General features: G+C 37.1%; 3 protein-coding genes and 1 non-coding gene across 4 annotated transcripts; 2 read left to right on the plus strand and 2 right to left on the minus strand.

Annotated features, from left to right (window-relative positions):
• Positions 1–227: 227 nt before the first annotated feature.
• On the plus strand, positions 228–1,925 carry LOC147474352 (uncharacterized). Its single transcript, XM_086583559.1, has one exon. It carries the CDS (start codon positions 228–230, stop codon positions 1,923–1,925), a length of 1,698 nt encoding a protein of 565 aa, XP_086439685.1.
• Positions 1,926–6,875: 4,950 nt separating this feature from the next.
• LOC147474353 (uncharacterized) lies at positions 6,876–12,898 on the plus strand. Its single transcript, XM_086583104.1, has 5 exons — positions 6,876–7,032; positions 7,110–7,214; positions 7,311–7,385; positions 7,512–7,751; positions 12,539–12,898. The coding sequence occupies exons 1-4, from the start codon at positions 6,976–6,978 to the stop codon at positions 7,749–7,751; spliced, it is 477 nt and encodes a 158-aa protein (XP_086439230.1). The 5' UTR covers positions 6,876–6,975; the 3' UTR covers positions 12,539–12,898.
• A 5,411-nt stretch (positions 12,899–18,309) lies between these two features.
• Positions 18,310–20,958, minus strand: LOC147474354 (uncharacterized). Its single transcript, XM_086583568.1, has 4 exons — positions 20,941–20,958; positions 20,685–20,783; positions 20,166–20,590; positions 18,310–18,796 (listed from the first exon to the last, which is right to left on the minus strand). The coding sequence occupies exons 1-4, from the start codon at positions 20,956–20,958 to the stop codon at positions 18,310–18,312; spliced, it is 1,029 nt and encodes a 342-aa protein (XP_086439694.1).
• A 1,045-nt stretch (positions 20,959–22,003) lies between these two features.
• TRNAA-AGC (transfer RNA alanine (anticodon AGC)) lies at positions 22,004–22,076 on the minus strand. The gene has a single exon. It is a non-coding gene; the product is annotated as a tRNA-Ala (tRNA).
• Positions 22,077–22,090: the final 14 nt, after the last annotated feature.

A 22,090-nucleotide genomic window follows, 5' to 3' on the forward strand; every position in this document is an offset into this window, starting at 1 on the left:
AGAGAGTGGGGGGCATAAACATAGTAAAAAAACTTAGTTGCATATCGACTCATGAAAATTTTGATTATATGGCTTTCACTACCACAAGTTTAATTTAATTAGTATGTTCTTGGTGATGTAATATTACTCGTTTGTGCGTGTGTGCTGCAAGTTGTATTAGTTAGTTAGTATGACACTTTATTTGATATGCAAGTGGTATTTGTATTGATTTTTTTTTGTTGTAAAAGATGTCTACGAAAGTGCCAAGCAAGGCATGGATGAAGGCACCGACGTTATCTACGGAATACATTGAAGGTGCTCGTTCATTCATTAAATTTACCCAAAATAGTTTGGGGAAAAAAATTGATTGGTACTGCTGTCCTTGTATTGACTGCGGTAACCAAGAGAAGAGATCAGCTGAAGATATTTTTTACCATTTGATTCGTAAGGGTATAACAAGCTCTTACACATCATGGGTTCAACATGGAGAGCGTTCTTCCAGAAAAAATGTCAATGCTACTGTTGCTAGTACCTCAACTTGTGTCGGTAATGAAGAGATGCTTCCAAGAATGGTGGAGATGGTGAACGATACATTTGGGCATAGTCAACCTAATGACTTGGATGCATGTCTGGATGAGGTGGATGAGAATCAAGATGAAGATGATGCTCCTGATGGTGATATTTCGCTAGATGATATTCAAATCAATATACATGAGGATGTTCGATACAAAAAATTGATGGAAGATGCATTACAACCCTTGTATCCTTCATGTGAAGGTGAACATTCAAAGTTGTTAGCGACAATTGAGCTATTGGGGATGAAGTCTAGACATCGGTGGTCCAATAATAGTTTCACACAGTTACTGGGATTCTTAAAGAGGATTCTGCCGGATAAGAGTACATTGGTTGTTAAAACGGATAGTGCTAAAAGTATGATAAAGGCATTGCGTATGAAGTGTGAGGTTATCCATGCATGTCCAAATGATTGTATTTTATACTGGGGGAAGGAAAATGAAAATAGAGTTAGTTGTCCCACATGTGGTGCGAGCAGATGGAAGCCAGCTGATGAATCCAAGCCAAGGGCTAAACCTTTGCCAATGAAGAAGCTAAGATATTTTCCTTTAACAGAAAGGTTGCAGAAGATGTATAGTGTGACGTGGCTTGCTGAGAATATGACATGGCATGCAAAATCAGTTCCAAACCAAAGTCATATGCGGCACCCAGTAGATTCTTCTTGTTGGAAGTCTGTTAATTATCGGTGGAGCGATTTCGCTGAGGAGTCACGTAATGTTCGATTAAGACTTGCAACAGATGGATTTAATCCATTTGGTAACAACAATAGCATTCATAGTTGTTGGCCTGTAATGATCGCCCCGTACAATCTTCCTCCATCCTTGTGCATGCGCAAAGAGTTTGTAATGTTAACACTATTGATTCCGAGTAATCCAGGAGATGAAATTGATGTTTATTTGCAGCCGCTTATTGAAGAACTCAGAAACTTGTGGTCCAAGGGGGCTGAAACTTATGATTCTTGCAGTAAGAAGACTTTCAACATGAGAGCAATTTTATTATGGACTATTCATGATCTTCCAGCATATGGTCATGTTTCAGGACGTAGAACAGCAGGAAGGTACGCTTGCCCAGTTTGTAGTGAAGGGATAGAGTCGAAATGGTTAACAAATGGGAAGAAATTTTCTTACATGGGGTGTAGGAAATTTCTGAAAAATAAAAACCATCCTTTCAGAACACAGAAATCCCAATTTAATAGGAAGGAAGAACATGGAGAGCATCCTCGCCGTTTGGTTGGTTCAGTAGTGAAGCAGAAAATGAGCAAAATTCCTTATGTATACAGTAAGGTGAATGGTAAAAAGAGGAAGAGGGGTTCAAACGAGGTTAAGTTGACTGGTTGGTTGAAGGATTCCATCTTCTTTAAACTGGATTACTAGGAGGTATTTATTACCCTTTATTTTCAATGTTCTATGTAATAGCACTGTAATTTATTGTTGACCACATCCATGAACTTCTTCTTGCTGCCACCATATCCTTGAACTTCTTCCTGTTTTTAGGCTTTTTCTTGTTGCCGGTACCATCCTTAGACTTTTTGCTGCCACTAAAAAAAGATAATATCACCTTCCCTTTGGATTTTCTGGTAGTACCTCCATATCCATTTCCTTATTGTTGGCCTCACCCATTGGCAGTTGATCAGACTTGTAGGTCTTCAGGGTAGCAATGCCAAGTCTCTGTCTTTAGGCCTCACCCTTGTTTCTGTATTATGCCCTTTTGATATTAAAATAAATGGTTGCAGCAAGACTAGTTGACCAATCTTTTATCTCAAGCAAGTCCTGCTACTAGTTACTAGTATTGCAATTATATTTTGCATATACTAATACTCTTCTCACATTTACTATAGCATCTTCCTATTCCACATAATGTAGACGTGATGCACGTTGAAAAAAATGTTGCAGATAATCTCTTCTCTTTAATCATGAACACTAGTAAGTCGAAGGATGGTATGGCAGCACGTAAAGATCTAAAGGCTATGAAGATCAAAAAGAAGTTGTGGCCTGTGAAAATTAATGGGAGGTTATCGTATGCTAAGGCTCCTTATTGTCTTTCCCGTTCTGAGAGATCCTTGATTTGTAGAACTTTGCACCAATTGAAGGTTCCAATCGGATATAGTGCAAATTGGAAACATAATGTGAACTTGGATGATTTTCAATTGAAGAGTCTAAAGTCACATGATTATCACATCCTGTTACAGCACCTATTGCCAGTGTTGTTGATGCATGCGTTCAAGAAACATAAGCCATTGCGTGCAGCTATTCGACAATTTTCTTTGTTCTTTAATGTCTTGTGTTCGAAGGTTATTTGTCGTGCTGAACTTGAAAAAATGGGACAGCATGTTGTGGAGTCACTATGTGTGTTTGAAAAGTATTTTCCGCCATCTTTTTTTGTGTCCATGACACACCTTGTTTTGCATTTGGCGGAAGAGGCTCAAATTTGCGGACCAGTTAGATATCGTTGGGTGTATCCATTTGAGAGGTCAGTGTTACTTCAGAAACTAATTATGTTATTCATTAGTTTTTTGTGTATATTTACATTGATTAATTACACACCACAGGATGATGAAAACATACAAATCGTACGTAGGGAACCCAAAATTTCCAGAAGGGTGTATTGCTGAACAATACCTTATGGATGAAGCAATGAAATACTGCATGGAATATATCCCGTCAAGCAAAAGAGAAATACATAAGCAAGAAGAAAAGGCTGCCTTGGATGATAAAAATGAGTGTGGCTACCCTATTGATAAAAAGGGGAAGGACTACTTGCTTCCGAGTTTGCAATACCAGCAAGCACGCAAATGGGTTTTGAGAAAGTCAAGTAAAAATGTTGAGTGGGAAAGGTAAAATTAGAAACCGCCTGCGTTCAATTTCATTTATTATGTCTCTCTACATTTTTAATAATAAATGTACATTGTTTACAATTACAGGAAGTACGAGACATACCTCCAAAGCTTCAAATCTAAGGGTAAAAGTCATAGGGTCATTGCATCATCAGAAAAGGAGATGGAGTATATTCCTTGGCTAAGGAAACAACTTGAGAAAGAAAAAGAGTCTAAATTGAAGATGTTTGCTGATGGGCCATCCTTTATTGCAAAGTTATATAATTCCTACGCAGTAAATGGATATGTTTTTTGTACGTATGATTCAGAAGCGAACTCAACAACCCAAAATAGTGGTGTCTCAATGAAGGCTTTTACTAATTTCAGAGCAAGTGCCAAAGAAAAAAATTTAGTGGAAGATGAAGCCACTTATTATGGAATCATTAGGCAGATACTTGAGCTAGATTACCATAAGTTTAAACAAGTAGTGTTCTTTTGTGATTGGGTGCGTATTGAAGATAAAAGAAATGGATGCGTTGTTGATCCAGATACAAATCTGGTATATGTTAATTTGAGAAGGTGCCAAAGAAATACGAATGAGGATGATGAACCATTCATTCTTGCTTCTGAAGCTGCTCAAGTTTTCTATTGCAAGGATCTTAATAGAGATAATTGGCATGTCGTCTTGCATGCTCCTAAGAGATTGAACCATGATGTGGATGTTTATGAAGAACCCTTAGTCTTTGAAGCAATGGCAAACTCAGATGGTTTAGCATCTGCTTTAATGGGTGATATTGATGGTGTTGAAGTTTAGTGGATAGTAAAGTGAAATCAGATTAGTGCACACAATTATAACTCTTTTTTGGCGTGTCTGCTGATTTGGCGTGTCTGCTGATTTGGTGTGTCTGCTGATTTGGTGTGACACTTACATATTGCATTTTATTTCTATTTTGCGTAAGTCGAGCTTTTTGAATATATCTAATCTTGAATGGTATGATGTTCTTGTTTGAAATCAGTTTGCGTTTGGTGAATTCATTACTTACATTATGTCTAGAATTTGGTAAACTCATTATTTAGATTTGAATCAGTTATGTCGCAAACCGGATCTGATCAACCTAGTGACTATCAACTTGACTTTGAACCTAGTGACTCCGAAGAAATCGAGGAACAACATACAGGTGACTATGATATTGATTTATTTTCATAAATGTTTAGTTGTTATTGCTTTTGCTTTGTTGTGTAATCTAAGATATTGAAATCTTTAGGTCCAAAGAAGGAAGTTCGGTTCAATTATAATGGGCTACCTGTTGGTCCTGGTTCTACTCAATTTGTCACATTTATAGGCAAAATGGCTAGAATGTATTGTGCACCTATTTTACCGACCGCCCTCTTGTGCGGAGGATATCAAGAAACACGTTTTTAAGAGAGTAACAGTAAGTACATTATACTCTTATTTTATTTTTATTTTTTCCCCCTCTAAGTATATTTCTAAACACATTCTTCTGTGTTGAATGCATCTACGGCCAAGGAATCAGTTTATACTATGATTTCCTTGCTGCCATGTCTCAATGCCATGCCCATACCATGTGCCACTGCTCGCAGTTCAACTGACGAGCCATTGTTGGCTGCTATAACCTCACCTGTGTCATTGCGTAGTGTTGCAGCCCATTCCCCTACTGATCCTTGTAACGTCCCATTAGTGTTTAGATTTTGAACCCCTGTTTCTCTATTTTCCCACTTACTGACCTTTATATCCTTCTGCTTGTGTGCTCCCTCCTTAGCATCATCATTCTGAATGAAGGTTATTTCATATATAGCCTTACCCATGAACACTATCTGATGGATACGTACTAGGATTCGAGCAAATACTATGCAAGCTAGACTACACTTAGAGTGAAGAAAATAAAAACCGCTCAAGGATCGGAGTCTAGTTAGAGTGTTCTGTGATATGGGTTATCGAATAATTGTGTATCAACATACGCTAAAGCACTGAAATTTTTTGTGGTTTATAATTGCGAAACACACAACGTCTCATTAGTCAAATTTTCTTAACTTTTTGGTTAGTTGGTTATGGCTTCATAGTTAACTCGGTATCTGTCCTGAAAATTGGTTATTTGAGAGATCAATAAATGTCAAGTTCCCTAAACTTGAAGGAATATATCCTTTCAAATGGTTGCCACCTAATGAAAGGGTATTAAGTGAAGCCAACTGACCTAGACTTGAAGGTATGGATCCTTCAAGAATGTTGTCCTCAAAGGACAAGTTGAGTTAGGTGGACTAGCTTTGACAAAGTTTCAGGAATGCTTCCTCCAATTTGTTTCATTCCACTTGTGACTAATGCCTCCAGGAACTGAAGTTCACCCAGTAAAGTTGACAATGTGCCCTTCATGTAAAGGGGCATCGCTTCCTGTCTGAGGGTACTTGTAACTAATAACGTTACTATTCTCCCCTGTCTTGGGATTACATCAATGCCCTCCCAATCTCCTGCACAACAATCCGCCAACCCATGGCGAGAGTACACTCTTGTTGTGTCTTTTAGGATTTTGGCTTTGAAGTCTGAAGAAGAGCAGTTAAATCAACTTCGAGCAAGTTTTGGTTTGAGCTAAGGTATTTGTCGGCAGATTCTGAGAATGAAAAAATGAAGAGAAGTTTGAAAACCAAACTACTGATCTTGCATTTTGTGAAGTGCAATCAGATTGTTGGCAAGTATTTTTTGAGTTCTAAGTCAGAACTTTAAAGAATATCTAATTTTCAGACAAAGAAGAAAAAATCTATTTGGCCAGCACAAATGATTTGTTTCTTCACTTAGAAAGCAAGTGAGTTGATAAAGAGCGGAAAAAGTTAAGATTGCACTGTTTCTTCTAACCTTGTCTTCTTACATTAGCCACTTTAACTGTATCTCCATTCAATGAATGAACAACTACTGCTTGCTATATTCTCCCCTGTTTCCATCTAAGGGAGAGTAATAAATTTTTGTCCTCTGTTTTTGAACTTCATTTCCCTGACAGAGCGAGTACTGAACTTGTCTAGGGTCCCTTCACCTTCTTGGGACGACTCAGGTCTCCTAAGCATGTTAAGAGCCATATTCCCGCCGTGAAGCAAAGACACTTGAAAATGCTTGGAAGACTATAAAGTGCTTGAAGCCATATTCCCATAAAATGTATCCACCTTACCCACTCCCTCTTGTAATTCTAAGTGTCAATTCAATGTTGAAAATTCGAAGTGTTGGTTTTAGCATTTAGTCTTAGCAATTTGTAATACCACCTGAAAATTCTAAGTGTTTCTATCTGTTTTTGCCTAATTTCAAGAGTTTAGTCCTCTCTTTTGTTAACAAGTTTTAAGCTATTTTTATCTTTTCTTGTTTTATGTTGAAGGATGTTTATGATCTTTCACCTACTCGCCAAGTTGGTGTTTTGCTAAAAGCCAACATATCTTGGAAAAATTGGAAACACATGAGACGCAAGGTTTATGATCGATATTCAACCAATTCTGAGCGTATGGAAAACATACCAAAGCGTACAAAAAAAGAAGATTGGGAAAGCTTTATAGAAATTTGCTCGACTAATGAAGAGAAAATTAAGCGAGAAAAGGGCAAATTATCTAGGGAGCACATGAAGTTGCCACACACATCTGGTAGACTTGGATGTGCTAGAATCGAAGAGGAACTGGTATTTTCTATTGTTACTAACAACTTCTGGATTTACCAGAATATTGTTATATGCTTAAGAGTTTGTTTTCTTTTAAGATTAAGGAAAGCCCAGATGGTACGGTCACAAGAACGTATGTGTTTGTGACCACACATACAAGTAAGGACGGATCATGTCCTTTTCTTGAATTGAGACCAAGTCTGGTAATTGGAATTCTTATTCTTTTATTGTTCTTTAACTTTAGCTCTTAATTTCATGGTGGAAAAATTTGTGTATATGACTATAAATTTTGTTTCTAGGATGAAATCAAGCGGCTTGTGAGCCTTGACCCCTACTTGGGAGAGAAAGATTTGGATAATGATCCTGTGGCAAAGGTATATATATTTAGATAATGGTCATGTTAGAGCAGGCATCTATTTAGTATACTCTGAAACTTTTCAGTGGATGTATGTGTTAAATGTCGTCCTTTGTTGAATGTAATAATTTTGTGTTATGGTTAGGTCATTGGTCGTGATGGCAAGGGTCGCGTTCGAGGACTAGGAACTGGTGTTACAAAGATTGTTGTACATGCCTCCGCTCCTTACATCAAAATTGTTGAAGAAGAAAAGAGAAAATGTGAAAGTGCAGATGAAAATGTCAAACTAGTGATGCAACGTCTTGATGAAGAGACGAGGGCACGTAAAATTCTTGTTGAAAAGTTAGAAGGTTATGCACCAGAGTTCGAAAATACTTCTCCATAGGTAATGAAAGATGACTTAGTGCAACATTTCTTTATATATGTAGTAATATATATCATGTTATATAGCCTACACGATTTTAGTATAGAGTCAGCAAAGCTGATCTCAACACTTCTATTTATTTCTTCTATTGTTTATATTATGTCTCGTATTGAAGAAGAAATAATACTATTATATGTTTGGAGTTTGGACTATCGACTAGGTTTTATTGTTTAGAAAATGGAAATAAACTATTTGTTGGGTGCACACATGAATAATACATTGTGCTATGTGGTAGTTCTTGCTGAATTAGTTATGCTCAGTCATGTTTTGACATCCTTCAAGTTCCTTTAACTTGTTCAGTCTATTATATCTGCGCCAAATTTAGTTAGTACTAGTTGTTTTGTGTGGAGGTATTAGTCATAAATCATTAGTGATATGGCTGTGATCCGATTCTTTGGAACAAACTTATCAATGGTCTATCTTGAATCCAAACTTATCAATGTTTATATCTCTGGCCTGCAACTAGGTGCTTTCCCAAGCCTGACATCTATCCTCCATTCTCCTGCGACCCGTTTATCATGTAAGGTATTGAGTGCAATACCTTTGGAAATGTAGGTAGTAGTGCGTACACCTGATTCCACATAGTTGGAACTGCTATTGCTAGTTTTTGAAAACCTAGCGTTGTTAGTATAAAAGCAGTAAATATCACCGTGAATTGCCTTCTCAGACCTAGTTGGAAACTTGTCTTTGTCCCTTTGTTGCTCTTATTAGTATTCTTCCATGTGTGTCTGTTCTGTGTCGTCTCCTTGGGCAGCCTTCTATGATTAATGTGTTTGATAAAGCTAAGCTTTTTCGTGAAGCGACACAGCTTCTTTATAAAATGAGAGAAGCTGGTGTTGTTCCTGATACTATTAGTTATCTCCTCCTAAGCCTAAAAACTATTCTTCTCAACATTCCTCATCAGCTTCAAGAAGTGCAACCCCACCTCTGGAAATATTAACTTCTCTATTTTTTTTTTCTTTTTAAGTTATAATAAGTTTCGTAGGAAATATCTGTCAGTCATGGCAGTCATAACTTTTTCTTGAATAGTTCTGAAAAATCTCCCAACATTTCGCGTATGTACCTAGTCTTTTGTCTTTGATACTTCAAAAACATCACTCCTAGAAAGAGTTTAGTGATGCCAGAAGTGGCTACCTCAACTTAGCAAGTAAAGAATCCTGTCCAACTCAGACTGGAGAGTGGACAAGTCCTGCTGAAATAGCACTTAGAGAGATCTTCTTTAGATTCTCATGGTAGTGGATTCAGTAGTAATATACTCATTTTTTGAAAATCAATGAAGGTCCGACTAAGTTCTATCAGGTAGGCCACATTATTATCTTAGATAGCAAGTAGTTCTATCGGGTACTGCTTGCTGCTTTGCATTGATGTTTGCATAGACCTAGTCCCCAAATATCATTCTAATCGTTAGGAGTGTTCCGTGATCATTGCATATTGCATACCCGAAATAAAAATAAAAGGGAACATATGCTAGACAACAGTTAGGCAAGCTAAGATTTATGAGTAGAGTGTTGGAAAACCAAGAAAGGTATATCATATGTTTGGAGTAGCTATGACATTGATCTTAAAATGGATCAGCAGTACCCTAGGATTAGGAAGGATAGGAGTTGCTCAGATAGGTTATAAATTATGTGTAGCAAATTGAGATCGTCTGCCAATAGAAAAAAAAACAGATAGAGATGGTCTGAACTTGTAGATTAGACTGCAAATGACGATAGTTAGAGGGTCTGCACAGAGTTGAGGCCTTCAAGCGAAGAAGATATAAGCTCGAAGTAATATGGACTGGGATTTAAGGATCCAAAACTATGGTATTAAACAATATTGATTTCCAGGACATTATTTGCTCACTCAACCTTGACATTTGTAAGCCTTTGCTGTTCTTGTTGCATTTCTCTTATGCGAGCCTTTCTTAGTTAAATAATCGATGTTGCGTTATTCTATAGATATTTGCATAGACACTGCTCCTCCACTTGTGCACCTAGGCTAACCCTTTGTGTGTATCCAGCACCTGCGTCTTTACCTGTGTAACTGTTAGGTTTCAATAGAACGACAGAACACAGCAGCCCAATACACTGGAGAAATTCTTTTTTCGGTTATGTTTTTTTTTTTTTTTTTAAAATAAAGTTTAAGATTACACTCTGACGTTGACTTAAAAGATGAAGTATCTGTATGAGGGAGTACTAGGTTTGTTAGTCCAAATGTAGTACGTCAGACGTTACATCCATGCATATGTGTCAATGTCCCTAGTGAAATGCGTATTATTTCCATTGTCCGTAAACAAAGACATGCATAGACCAGGAGCTGCAGCTTCAATCCCTGATTCCACTTGTATAGAGACGGTAGAACCCAAAGCATCCTTCCTGTCTTTGTAGTCCACAAACTGATCTGAATCGTCCACATTCGAAGGCGCTGCTTCTTGTTTGATTTCTTTCTTCTGAGTGTCATGGATACCCCCGAGCCATTGAGGTTTTCTGCAGTGTAAGCAGGACCTTTGCGTTCAGTTGAATCAGTAACATTGTTTTCAACTTCAGCAACTGTAACAGCTTGGGTGGTACCCTCATGAGTACCTTCTTGATGGGTGGAGTCATCTGTGAGCTTTCCTGAACCAGATTTTTTGTTTCGTTCTCTTGGAAAGAGTTTAGTGATGCCAGAAGTGGCTACCTCAACTTCATTTAACACAGATGTTTTTACAATCAAGTATCTTTTTTTAGCAGCTTCCCCTGTTGGGTCTGCAATCTTTAGCAAGTAAAGAATCCTGTCCAACTCAGACTGGAGAGAGGACATGTCCTGCTGAAGTTGCATTGTTGAATCAAGTACTGAAAAAATAACAAAACAACACAGAAAAGCATTAGCATGTCGAAGAACAGGCAGATGAAGTAGTACTAGAGGTGCTACTCGACTGCCTGGAGGTACTTTTGAGAGAATCTAGCGGAGACTTTTGGAGGGAAGGGTCTGTGCTTAATGGCTGGCTCTCCTCAGTACCAAATGCTGAAGGTGGATAGTCTTTGCGAGCAAGGTCTGAGGTAGTCAGTGGCCTTATCTTTCCTTCCAAGAGTCATCGTCTTTTGCCATAACGTCCCAAAATAAGGAAATGTCGTTGGTGGGCCAAAACTTAGAAGTGTTGCACCCCCCCTGAAATGGGCGTTACGCTTCAATAGAATGAATTCGGTAAGGGTAGAATACGCCCCATGGTCGATCGAAGGTCCTGTGCCACTTGAACTCAAATCTTACCCATTCAGCTAGCTCATAACAAAATGTTAGACCAAGTAAGGCTGACAGTTACGAATTGGTTGAGGAAAAGGAAACCCCCTAGCAGCTTTGCCCAGCATCTTCTACCGACTGTCAGCCTGTTCAGCTGACCTCAGAGGATTCCAATCACCCGGCACAGCATGTTTATTCTCGGCGGCGATTACATTATGTTTCCCAGACTAAGACTACTCCAGAAGATCAGCAGTCTAGCCTCAGTAGATTCCTGAGCGACCCGCCCATGACTTCTTTTTCCCAGGCGGTAGCATTGAACTACCATCAAAGGATCCTTATATTTATAAATAGGGTTTCATCAAAGCATAACCGGGCTATTTTGTTTGCCTGAAGAGAAGGTCCTTTTGGGCCACTCCTCTTTCCTTCCTCGCTTAAGGTCTCAAAGGGGAATTCATGAGAAGAGATCGTATTGCTTCAAATAGGAAAGTGAAAACAGTAGCTATAGGTTCCAGATACCTATTAGCGCTTTCCGTCAAGTGTATTCCCTTCAGCTCTTCCTGCTGAAAACAGGCCTAAAAGTCAGTGGTTTTAACTACCTTTGAAACCACCCTCATAAGCCTATTCGAGTACTGCTCCTACTGACAGTGGACAGTGTTAACTGGTTACGGGCGACCCTCCCAACTGCGCTGGAGGCGAATGCTTGTGGTCAGCGGAGTATTACAAACTTCATTCTGTGTAGACTGCTCCATTGATAAGAACAGCCTTCCTCCGATGTGATTCGCAAGGATGAACTTGCGTTGGAATTATATTCTATCAAATTTGAGAAAGAATCTCCGCTCGAGTAGGTGCTTTGGTTGACTTTGATTCATCAAGGGTCCAATCCCAGAGCTTTCGTCAAGTGGGCTTGCCCCGCCCAAAAGTGGTTACATGGGGCTAGTGAGACCCCTCTCTTTTGAGAGGTGGGTTTGCCGTTGCCTGCGTTGATTCAGCAGTCAAACTAGAGAACTACCACCTGTAGATGTTGACAAATTTATTCCAAAGCCAGAACTTGGTCAAAAGTAGTAGGATGGTGTTAGGAAAATGCATAGTTCTTGCTATTTTACAGTAATCCATTTTCGCATAATGTGGTCTAGTTCTTCCAGAGGTTCCTGGCCATTACGACCCTTATGACTAAACTTAATATCAAACTTATATCAATAACTTTTTTTGCTTCCAAATTGATTTAAAGACACCTTATGAGGACCAGTTGTAGTCAGGTAATTATTTACTTTCGTCTTGGTATGTCCCCCAATGTGTTAGGTGAGTAATTGTTTTGGTACCTTCTTTTCAAATCAGGGCTAGGACCTCCACTGTTGCTCTGTTAGGACTTAGAAGCATTCCTGTATCCTGCATCATGCAGTTCTTGATACTCCACCGAGTTATTTTGCATATAAGATTGGATGGGTGTCTACTGACTCTTCTTGGATTTGTTCTACAGTTCTCCTTTAAATTCACATTTTTTTATTTCCAATTATAATGGATAAAGCATATCTCATAAGAGTTCATTGTAGGCAAGAAGACAATCACGTGTTCTTGATGAAGTGTCACATGTTCCACCATCCACACGATGCCTTCTAAAGAACTTCAGGAAAAGAACCGTTGCACTTGGAAGCGTGTCTAATGATGTACCATCTACCGACTCGTATAACATAACAATTGACGATATCTTTGATTACACAACTGAGTTATATGTTGGGGAAGGAACATTTGGCGACATTTCAATTGGAGATACAATCACATGGCCTATGCCTTTTGTGGAGCCAATTTGATGCGAGTTGGTGAACTTTTTTTTGTGCATTTTAGTAGTTTCGCTTTTTTTGTGCAACCTAGTTGGTTTTGTATATACATGAAGACGTGTGGTTGTATATGGAGTATACTAAAACTTATGTAATGTACTTTGTTATAATATTTTGGTGTTTTGATAAAAGAATCTATTGTATTTTGGCAGAATGTTTATTTGAGTTGGATAGTTTAATTTTTGCAGGAAAAATGGATATGAAATTTAGATTATAAGAATTTCTTTAAAAAAAAAAAAACATTAATACTCATAAAAATGACGGATATAGACCGTCAAGAAAAATTTATGTATCGAGAAAATTGACGTGGGGCATCAATAATAATTTTCAAATTTGCATCCTAAATTCCATTAAAATTGGACAAATTTGACTAGTGAAATAACAAAGTTTGACGGTTTTAGTCCGTCAAAAATTCTATTTATTAATGACGTTCACCGCCCGTCAAATAAATTTAAAATTATTGACAGTAAGTAACCGTCAAGAAAAAAAACGGCTGCAAATTTTTTGACGGGCCTTACGACGGGCAATGTCAGTAAAAAATAGTGTTTTTTGACGGGTTCTGCCAGTCAAAAAAGTCTTATTTTCACCTAGTGAGTGTGAGTGTTTTTGTCTTGACATTTATGTGAGGACCTACTTAAAGACGTTATTCCAAAGTTTCAGAAATGTACCTGTTACTGCATTTCATAGCATTGCTCATTGTATATATGTTTATTCATAGATGATTGATTATTATGCATATATTAGCTTAGGTTTCGACTTGATTATTCTGTATTCATCGCTAGTGAGATGGATAGATATCTAAGAATAAGTAAGGAAACAATAGTTTTATTTCTTAGTCGTTGTAGTATAGATGAAGTTTGTGAGTATCTTCACTGGAAAACTCTCACAAGGCTATAACTCGTCCACTACAGAATTCCTAGTGGTTTAAGGCCTTGTTTCATATGGTCAATGCAATCGCACTCGGCGAAATGAGATTAGCTAAAACTCTATTTTTGGTCAGTTCTTCTAATTTCTCATATTTGCTTGAGGACAAGAAAAATGTTGTTTGGGGGTGGTTTGATAAGAGCCCAAAACTGTAGTTTTAACCCCTTAACAATATTGCTTTTAGACCAATTATGTGATTAATAAATAAGAGTTAGTGTGTTTACGTGTTTTTATATATTTCAGGCATTGGAGTCAATTATGTGCAGAAATGTATCCCTTTTGCGAGACAAATGAGCAAAGGTTGGTTGCTAAGAAGTTCTATGAGTAAAGGCCAAGATTCAAGGAGAAAAAACCTTTTTAAAGCCCACTCAAAGCTGAAAAGTCAAAGCCAACACGGGCAGAAATAGCACACAAAAGTCAGCAGAACTTCTGTAGGCCGTATATTTGGACTTAGACCTCAGAATTGGGCCTACCATAAGTCAAAACGACCGGCTCGGAAAGAACGTTCTAATGGTCTATGCTTTGACCCAATCAAATGAGCAGAAGTGGACAAAAAGACTGTTGAAGTCATTTCTAGCTTTGTGGACTGAAGTAATGAGGTTTTGGGCTCGATTTTTCGGCCCAAAACATGGCTCCAAAGGCCATGCACGAAATTGTTAGACCTAGCCTCTCCTATATAAAAAGGACTAAAGCTTAGCTCTTAAGTTACTTAGTTTATAATTCAATACTTAGTTAGTTTTAGTTTTGTCTTAATTTCATTCATAAATTCAGTTTAATTCTTAGACTCTTTCAATTAGATTAATAAAGTAATTATTATTCATTAAATAATGTCTTGTTCTTATTTTTCTTGTTCTAGAAATGATAGTTTAATGAATCAAGGCTAAAACCTTCATTAGAGGGGTTTGAGGAACCTTGATGAAAACTTGATTGTATTAGCGTAGAAATGGTTGTAATAATCTATTCCATTCTAGAAAGTAATTAGTTCACCATGAGAATGGGTTTGATTACTTCACATGCTGATTGTTAGTTGGTAGAGATTACCATGAATAATTAGGGGTTAGAAAGACCCAATTGTTATGTGAAAACATTGCAATTTAGATTACAATACAATTCTATGTTAGTTTATTAAGTCGAATCAAAGTGGAATCAAATTCCTCTAATTCCTTCTCATATTGTCAATTTAGTATTGAATCGTCGTAGTTAATTTATAACATCTTGATTAGTTAACTCACCATCGTAGTTAAATTTAATTCCATTACTCTCACTGTTTTTTGTTAGAATTACATAAACTAGGAAGTGTTCACATCTAAACGAGCTAGGAGTGGAACGAATTCTCCACTCCAAATATTACATTGATAACGAGAGTAGAATCTTTGATACATTAGCGTAAAAATCATTTAGTTTTGCTTACATTTGAGTTTAATTACTTATTCGTAGGTAAAACTATCGTTTTTACATTTATCAGTAAATTGGTTGTTTTGGATTTGACAAGGTGTATATGATTTTGTTTGGATATGAAAGTTTCTAAAACAAAATGAATTTTGCCAAATTTTTGTCCCAAACAACGTGGCCACATCGTGAAATGAACTCCCCAACGATCTGATGGGATCGTTCAAGAGCCAAAATTCCAGCAAAATCATTTTTTTGGTCTTAAACGATCTCACCGCATCGATGGGTTTTAGTTCCAAACGATCTCACCGCATCGATACGCTTTAGTTATAAACGATGTGACCACATCGATGGGTTTTTTATGTGGGCTTTTGATGGGCTTTAGTTCAAAATTTTGATACTTTTAAACAAATGAATTGATATTTGTGCAAATTTTCAAATAATTTTAGAAAATTCAAAATTATTATGATTGAAATATTTTTTATTTGAATATAGTTATTTAGAACAATTATTTAAAATGGAATGAAATTTTGCCAAATCGACTTCGGTACGTAATTTAGTCCGAAATTTATAAACCCTGAACCTTAAGCCCTAAACCCTAACAAATGAATTAATATTTGTACAAATTTTCAAATAATTTTAGAAAATTCAAAATTATTATTATGATTGAAACACTTCTTCGTAAACCCTAAACCATAAACCCACCCTAAATCCGATGCAAGTAGTTTTTAATGATGAAATTATGAATGAAATATGTTTGAAATTAAGATAGTTATTTAGAACAACTAATTAAAATAGAATAAAATTTTGCCAAATCGACTAGGGTGTGCAATTTAGTCCGAAATTTCTAAACCCTAAACCCTAATACGCTGAGTCAATGTAATTTGGTCGATAATTCATCAGTTTTAATCGATTATTGTTCAATTAAGTATTGTTAATTAAATTTATAAAGTTTAATCAATTTCACAATTTGTAATGTTCAATTAATGTAAACTGTGTTGAATACATATGTCAAAACCCTAAACATACTGAGATATACACTGAGTCGACGTAATTTGGTCGATAATTCATCAGCTTTAATCGATTATTGTTCAATTAAGTATTGTTAATTGAATTTATAAAGTTTTATCAATCTCACAATTTGTAATGTTCAATTAACGTAAACTGTGTTGAATACATATGTTAAAACCCTAAACGTACTGAGATATACACTGAGTCGATGTTATTTGGTCGATAATTCATTAGTTTTAATCGATTATTGTTCAATTAAGTATTGTTAATTGAATTTATAAAGTTTAATCAATTTCACAATTTGTAGTATTCAATTAACGTAAACTGTGTTGAATACATATGTCAAAACCTTAAACGTACTGAGATATACACTGAGTCGAACTAAAGCCCATCGATGTGGTCACATCGTTTCGAACTAAAGCCAAACGATGTGAGCACATTAGATCGTTCGAGACCAGAAAAATGATTCTGCTGGAATTTTGGCTCTCGAACGATCCCATTAGATCGTTTGGGAGTAGCTTTGGCGATGTGGTGGGATTGTTCGAGACCAAAAAAATGATTCTGCTAGAATTTTGGCTCTTGAACGATTCTATCAGACCGTTTGGGAGTAGGTTTGGCAATGTGGCCACGTTGTTTGGGACATAACCTTGGCAAAATTCATTTGGTTTTTTGGGACTTTCATATCCAAACAAAATCATATAAAATAATATACATCCAAACCATCCAAATCAAGCAAACATACATCCATACATCAAATTCCACTAAAGAATACCATCAAATTTAAGAAAATTGTATCAAAAGCCAAATTACAATTCCAACCACTTGAACATTAATTAAATAGACTTATTCGATAACATTTACTATTGGTATTTCGGACACATTATTAGTATGCTCGTCTTCCAATACTAAACTGGGAATGTTCTGATAAGATTATATACTAAAAGAATTACTTTTGTATTAACTCTAATTCTTTATATTTTGAATGAGAATCATATGGGCAAATATTATGCATATTATATATGTTATTAGTTATATGCATGCGTCTAATACTTTATGTTGTAGATAATATGGTGTGTGGTGACACACAGAAGATCATATCATCAGTACCTTATAAAGTATAAGTAAATGTTCACAACCTAGATGGATTTGGACAAACCATTGGTATGGTTGTAGTATAATCTGGTATTAGTCTATCTTGACTATAGGATTACACTAGTACACTTTGTGTGTATTAAACAGGACCAAGTGAGGTTGTTTCTCTTTATATTGACTATATAAGAGAACAAACACCTATGTTATTATGGATGTTTGTCCTCTTAATCCGGATATAATAACGGACACTTATGTGCATTGTACATTGCTTTAAATCATCAATGAGTGAGATTCATTTGTGAATCAACAAACTTAATGGATTGGGTAATAACATTGTATGTAAGGTGTACTGTTGATTATAGAAGGAATCTGTGACCCGCAGGAAGTCGGGTTGATGATGTCCCCTTGAGGAGCTCATAAGGATTTTCATGTAAACCCTGCAGGTGGATTTAATCCGACATGACAATGAGGTTGAGTGGTACTCAAGGACATAAGAAGTTGATTAATGTAGTTGTTAGTAACTTGACTTAATCAACGAGCATTCGATATCTTAAACACGGAGAGATCAACAAGCATATAATATGGAGCCCATAAACATAACACGTAATTTGGGATTATGGCGATAGTGCAACAATGGCCTTTAGTGGAATAAGCCATTTGTTGACAGACTTGGGTCATGTGTTCTGGGCGAACATGGGAAGCCCAAGCCCGTCAGGAAGCCCAACCCTAATTTCTCCTCATGGTCCCTGTTGTAGCCTATAAATAGAAACTTTTTTTCTCTAGTTTTTTTCACTCAAGGTTTTGCTCAAGGAAAGTAGATCCAAAATCGGTTCCAATTTTGTGAGTGAGAGAGGCCAAGAGAGAAAGAAGAGGGTGGTAGATCGTTCCATTCTAAGGATAGGAATATAACAGAATATCAAAAGGTTGATTCGGATTCGTAGAGCTTGGATTCTCAAAGATAAGAAGCCGATCTAAAGATATGATTTCTAACCAAACCGTGGACACCCCTTATTCCGCTACGCGTGGGTGTTTCGCGGTTCGTAGATCATTCGATGAAACCATAACAGTTCCTACATGTTCAATGCCGTAAATTGCGCTTGTCTTACTTGTAATGCAGTATCCCAACTATCTGCAATTAAATGTTGAGCTCTACGCCATCTTCGCATCGGTTTTGGAACCGGACAATTATCAGCAAGTTCAACATAGACAAAATGACATCCATGTACGAAAGCGGTACCCAACACTTTCTTTACTCTCTCAGTATTTGCTTGGGTTCTCAGTGACAAGATAAGATAGCAAAACATATTTCCTAAATATACGTGGATGACATTAAATCTCGAAGCAAATAGATATCCAGCAAAGGGCATGCTCATCCACTTACCAGGGGGTGCCCATCCACATTCATGGGAAATTGTAGGTTTCACAAACCTAACCTCATTGTGAGTGTACAATGTACAGTATAGGGAGAGGTTGTCATTAAGTTCTTGTAACAACTCATTTCTCATCCACGACCACTCTTCCTGACTTATTCCCAATGCAATGCACATTGCTCTATACCTGCAATTGCCATCAGCCCATCACCCACAGGGTCATCCACTTTAATAATATATTTGTACAATTATTCTGGAATATCCAAATCATAATGTTTCGACCCCCTCAGGATGCCAATGTCTAACTTTTGAGATAATTTTTGAGAAGAGTTATTCCGTGGTGTGGTTATTTTAGGTGGTAAAGGTGATTTTTTAGAAGAGTTATTCCGTGGTGTGGTTGTTTTAGGTGGTAACGGTGATTTTTTAGAAGAGTTCTTCTGTGGTGTGGTTTGTTTTGGTGTCAAAGGTGGTTTCGGAGAAGACTTCTCTGCAGGTGGGTTTGGAGTAGTATATTTCGATGGTGTTGGTGTTTTATGAGAAGGCTTGGAATTTGGTGTATATTTTGATTGTTGCGACGAGACCCACTCTTCATGCTCATGTTATAGAGACCAGGTTTCTGAGTTCACGAAATAACGAAATTTTGTGGTGGTGCTGAGTTAGAATCCGACTCCTCTCAAAAGTACCTCTAATCTCGGACATCTGAATCTCTAAAATCGGGTGAATCAAGTAATACATACCTAGAAAATCATGTCTGATTGTGTTTCCTAGAACACTTTGCATCTGAGCATGAGACCGTTCGACTCTATTGGTCGTTGTACTCCCAAAGTTAATGTGTTGGTCTATCCAACAACATACGAATCAATCCTTGTAAGGCCACTAAGTCTCTCGCAGATAACTGGCAAAATTGGAGTACTCAACCCTATAGTGTTTTTCCAAAGTAGCAAATCTACGATTGAAGATATCCTCAGTCCTCGATTTCACTACAGTGTTCCACGAGAACTGGCCTTTCTCTACAAGTTCTGTGGTTGGAAAAAAATCAAGGCATTTCTGAAGGACACACGTAGCGATATGCCATCTACAGAGATGCTTGTGTGTGTCAGGGAACATAATATCAGCAGCACCCATCAAGGCTAACTCCCTATCAGATAACTGATGGCCTTTCGTCACCCAGCAAGCTGTTAAACTGACGCAAAACCCACTCATAATCTATCGCTGTTTCAGACCGAAGCAACACTTGACAGATTATGAAAGACTTCCAGGTTAAAGTCACCCCCACAAACTGTACAAAAGGCCACCGATACCTATTAGTTTTGTAGGTGGTGTCTATGATGATAACTTTTGGTAAAGTTCGAGCCAACTTAACACCCTCTGGATGGGCCTATAGCAACCCCGTTATCTCATCCGTATTCGTATCCTCTCTCACCTCCTCGAAATAATGGTTTTTTGTGAACATCTCACACAATCTCTGCATTTGCATGCGACCGTTCATATCCAACGTCCTCACCTTATGCCTATCATTACAGACTTGATATATGCTGGATAGGTTTTCAGGATACCTATTTCTGATGGACTTCAAAACTTCTTTAGGCTTAACTGAATTTTGAGTCATCTTTGACAAGTACTCGAATTGTGGAACGGTTAGCCGAGTAGCAAATGCATGTCCTTCAAGGGTCTTCGCCAGGGGATGGTTGTGAATATCATTAACAACAACAATTTTCAAACTATCCACAGTGCCGCGTTTGAAACAACATCTTAACTTTAATGGACATCCACATTTTACTGTTCTCGTATTTCTCTTATTAGCCTTATCTTGACCTATCTTTTTGTGTGAACGATATATACCCGAACTCTCACAAGTTAAATCCAGCCTTGGTCCTCGGTTCCCGTTAGCATACTGTGACTTTCCAATTACCACAACCACATTACATTGTTTTCCCCGAGTAAAAGCCCAACCAATTACCTCATTACGTGTATGAAATACCTAAAGATATGGAAAAAAAAAAAACAACAATCAATACACTAATATAATTTCATTTAGAAAATAAAAACAAATAAAATCAATGCCTAATATGTACCTCATCTGTAGTAAATATTTCTGTTGTATCCATTAAAAGCCATTGAACATCATCCACGTCATTCGAGTTTCCAGGGTTCTCGGAATCCCGCAAAGGATCCTGCATGTAGAACAATTGTTAAGTGATGTATTATACAAATGGTTTTTTATACAATTTTATTAGAATTGTAATTACGTACGTCATCGATTTGGTGAAATTTCATTTCATTTTAATAATTTTTTTCTCATTTGATGTGACTAGGTCATTTGAGACTCACCCAATTCGATGTGGTCATATTGTTTAGACTGACGTTAATCGATGTAGCTGAGTCATTTGGGATTCATAGTTATCAATGTGACCAGGTCGTTCGAGATACCCAATTTCAATGTGGTGGGGTCCTTGGGGACTCGGGTTAACTTACACAAAAAAACTAAAAATCTACCTAGGTTTATCTTATGTCCCCGAGGATTTCTTCCCATCTCCGTATCATCTTCAGCTTCACTTCCCATTGCAACTTCTTCACTTTGAATATTTTCCCTTATTTGGTCATCTTTCATTCATCTTTTTTCTTCATTTTCTCTTATGTGTTCATTAAATGGTTCATCTTCGTGTTCTAAAAAGCTCGGGTCTTCCATTTTACTGTTTCGAAGTTCCTCTACTTAGAGTATAGTTTAGGGATTAGGGATTAGGAATGAGAGAAAAAAAAAAAAAAAGAAAAAGGCTAAACAGGTTGGCTCCAGGTTACTTGTATTTAGTTGGGAGGTGCCCAACACAAATTACGATTTTTTTTGTCAATGGCAAGTTTGTAAAATAATTTTTTTTTGGAGTCTGCCCAACACAAAATGGGTTGTGCCCGTAGCGAGTACCTAAATTAATGGTTTGGACACCTAACTCAACAATACAAGGTGGAAGAGTGTTCCTTAGCCAGGTAGCTAGTTTAGAACAAGTCCCAAAATATCACCAATATATCCGATATATCGCCGATATATATTGTTTTTTGGTACACCGACATAGATATATTAGATATATCTCAACCGAATATTGAATCATTTTTTTTCCCGATATATATCGCAATTTCCGATATAACGATATATATCGACCGATATATACAATATATCCTATATAAATTGTTGACTTTGACCGATATATCGATGATATTTTCGATATATCGACATACAAAACAAAATTTTGACTTGTCAACAAAAAAATAGATATCTCTAATATATATCAGTTTTTGGGTATATCAAAATATTCACCGAATTCGATATTTTGGGCCTTGGTTTAGAACCAGACTTGGATTTTGGCCCAATTTGAGAATAACGAACAAAATAAAACAAATTTGGAGATGCGGGGTATCGATCCCCGTACCTCTCGCATGCTAAGCGAGCGCTCTACCATCTGAGCTACATCCCCTTTCCTATCTCTCA

Source organism: Coptis chinensis, chromosome 9 (genome assembly GCF_015680905.1).
Source record: "Coptis chinensis isolate HL-2020 chromosome 9, ASM1568090v1, whole genome shotgun sequence".
Taxonomy (NCBI): Eukaryota; Viridiplantae; Streptophyta; class Magnoliopsida; order Ranunculales; family Ranunculaceae; genus Coptis; species Coptis chinensis.

Excerpts from the sequence above, each read along its gene's own strand:
- LOC147474353 (XM_086583104.1), top strand. The coding sequence starts at position 6,976 with ATGAAGTTGCCACACACATCTGGTAGACTTGGATGTGCTAGAATCGAA. Across the intron at positions 7,033-7,109 it reads CTAGAATCGAAGAGGAACTG|ATTAAGGAAAGCCCAGATGG; the intron begins GTATTTTCTATT and ends TTTTCTTTTAAG. Across the intron at positions 7,386-7,511 it reads ATAATGATCCTGTGGCAAAG|GTCATTGGTCGTGATGGCAA; the intron begins GTATATATATTT and ends TGTTATGGTTAG.
- LOC147474352 (XM_086583559.1), top strand. The coding sequence starts at position 228 with ATGTCTACGAAAGTGCCAAGCAAGGCATGGATGAAGGCACCGACGTTA.
- LOC147474354 (XM_086583568.1), bottom strand. Across the intron at positions 20,591-20,684 it reads AAATATTTACTACAGATGAG|GTATTTCATACACGTAATGA; the intron begins GTACATATTAGG and ends CCATATCTTTAG. Across the intron at positions 18,797-20,165 it reads TTGAAGTCCATCAGAAATAG|GTATAGAGCAATGTGCATTG; the intron begins GTATCCTGAAAA and ends TGGCAATTGCAG.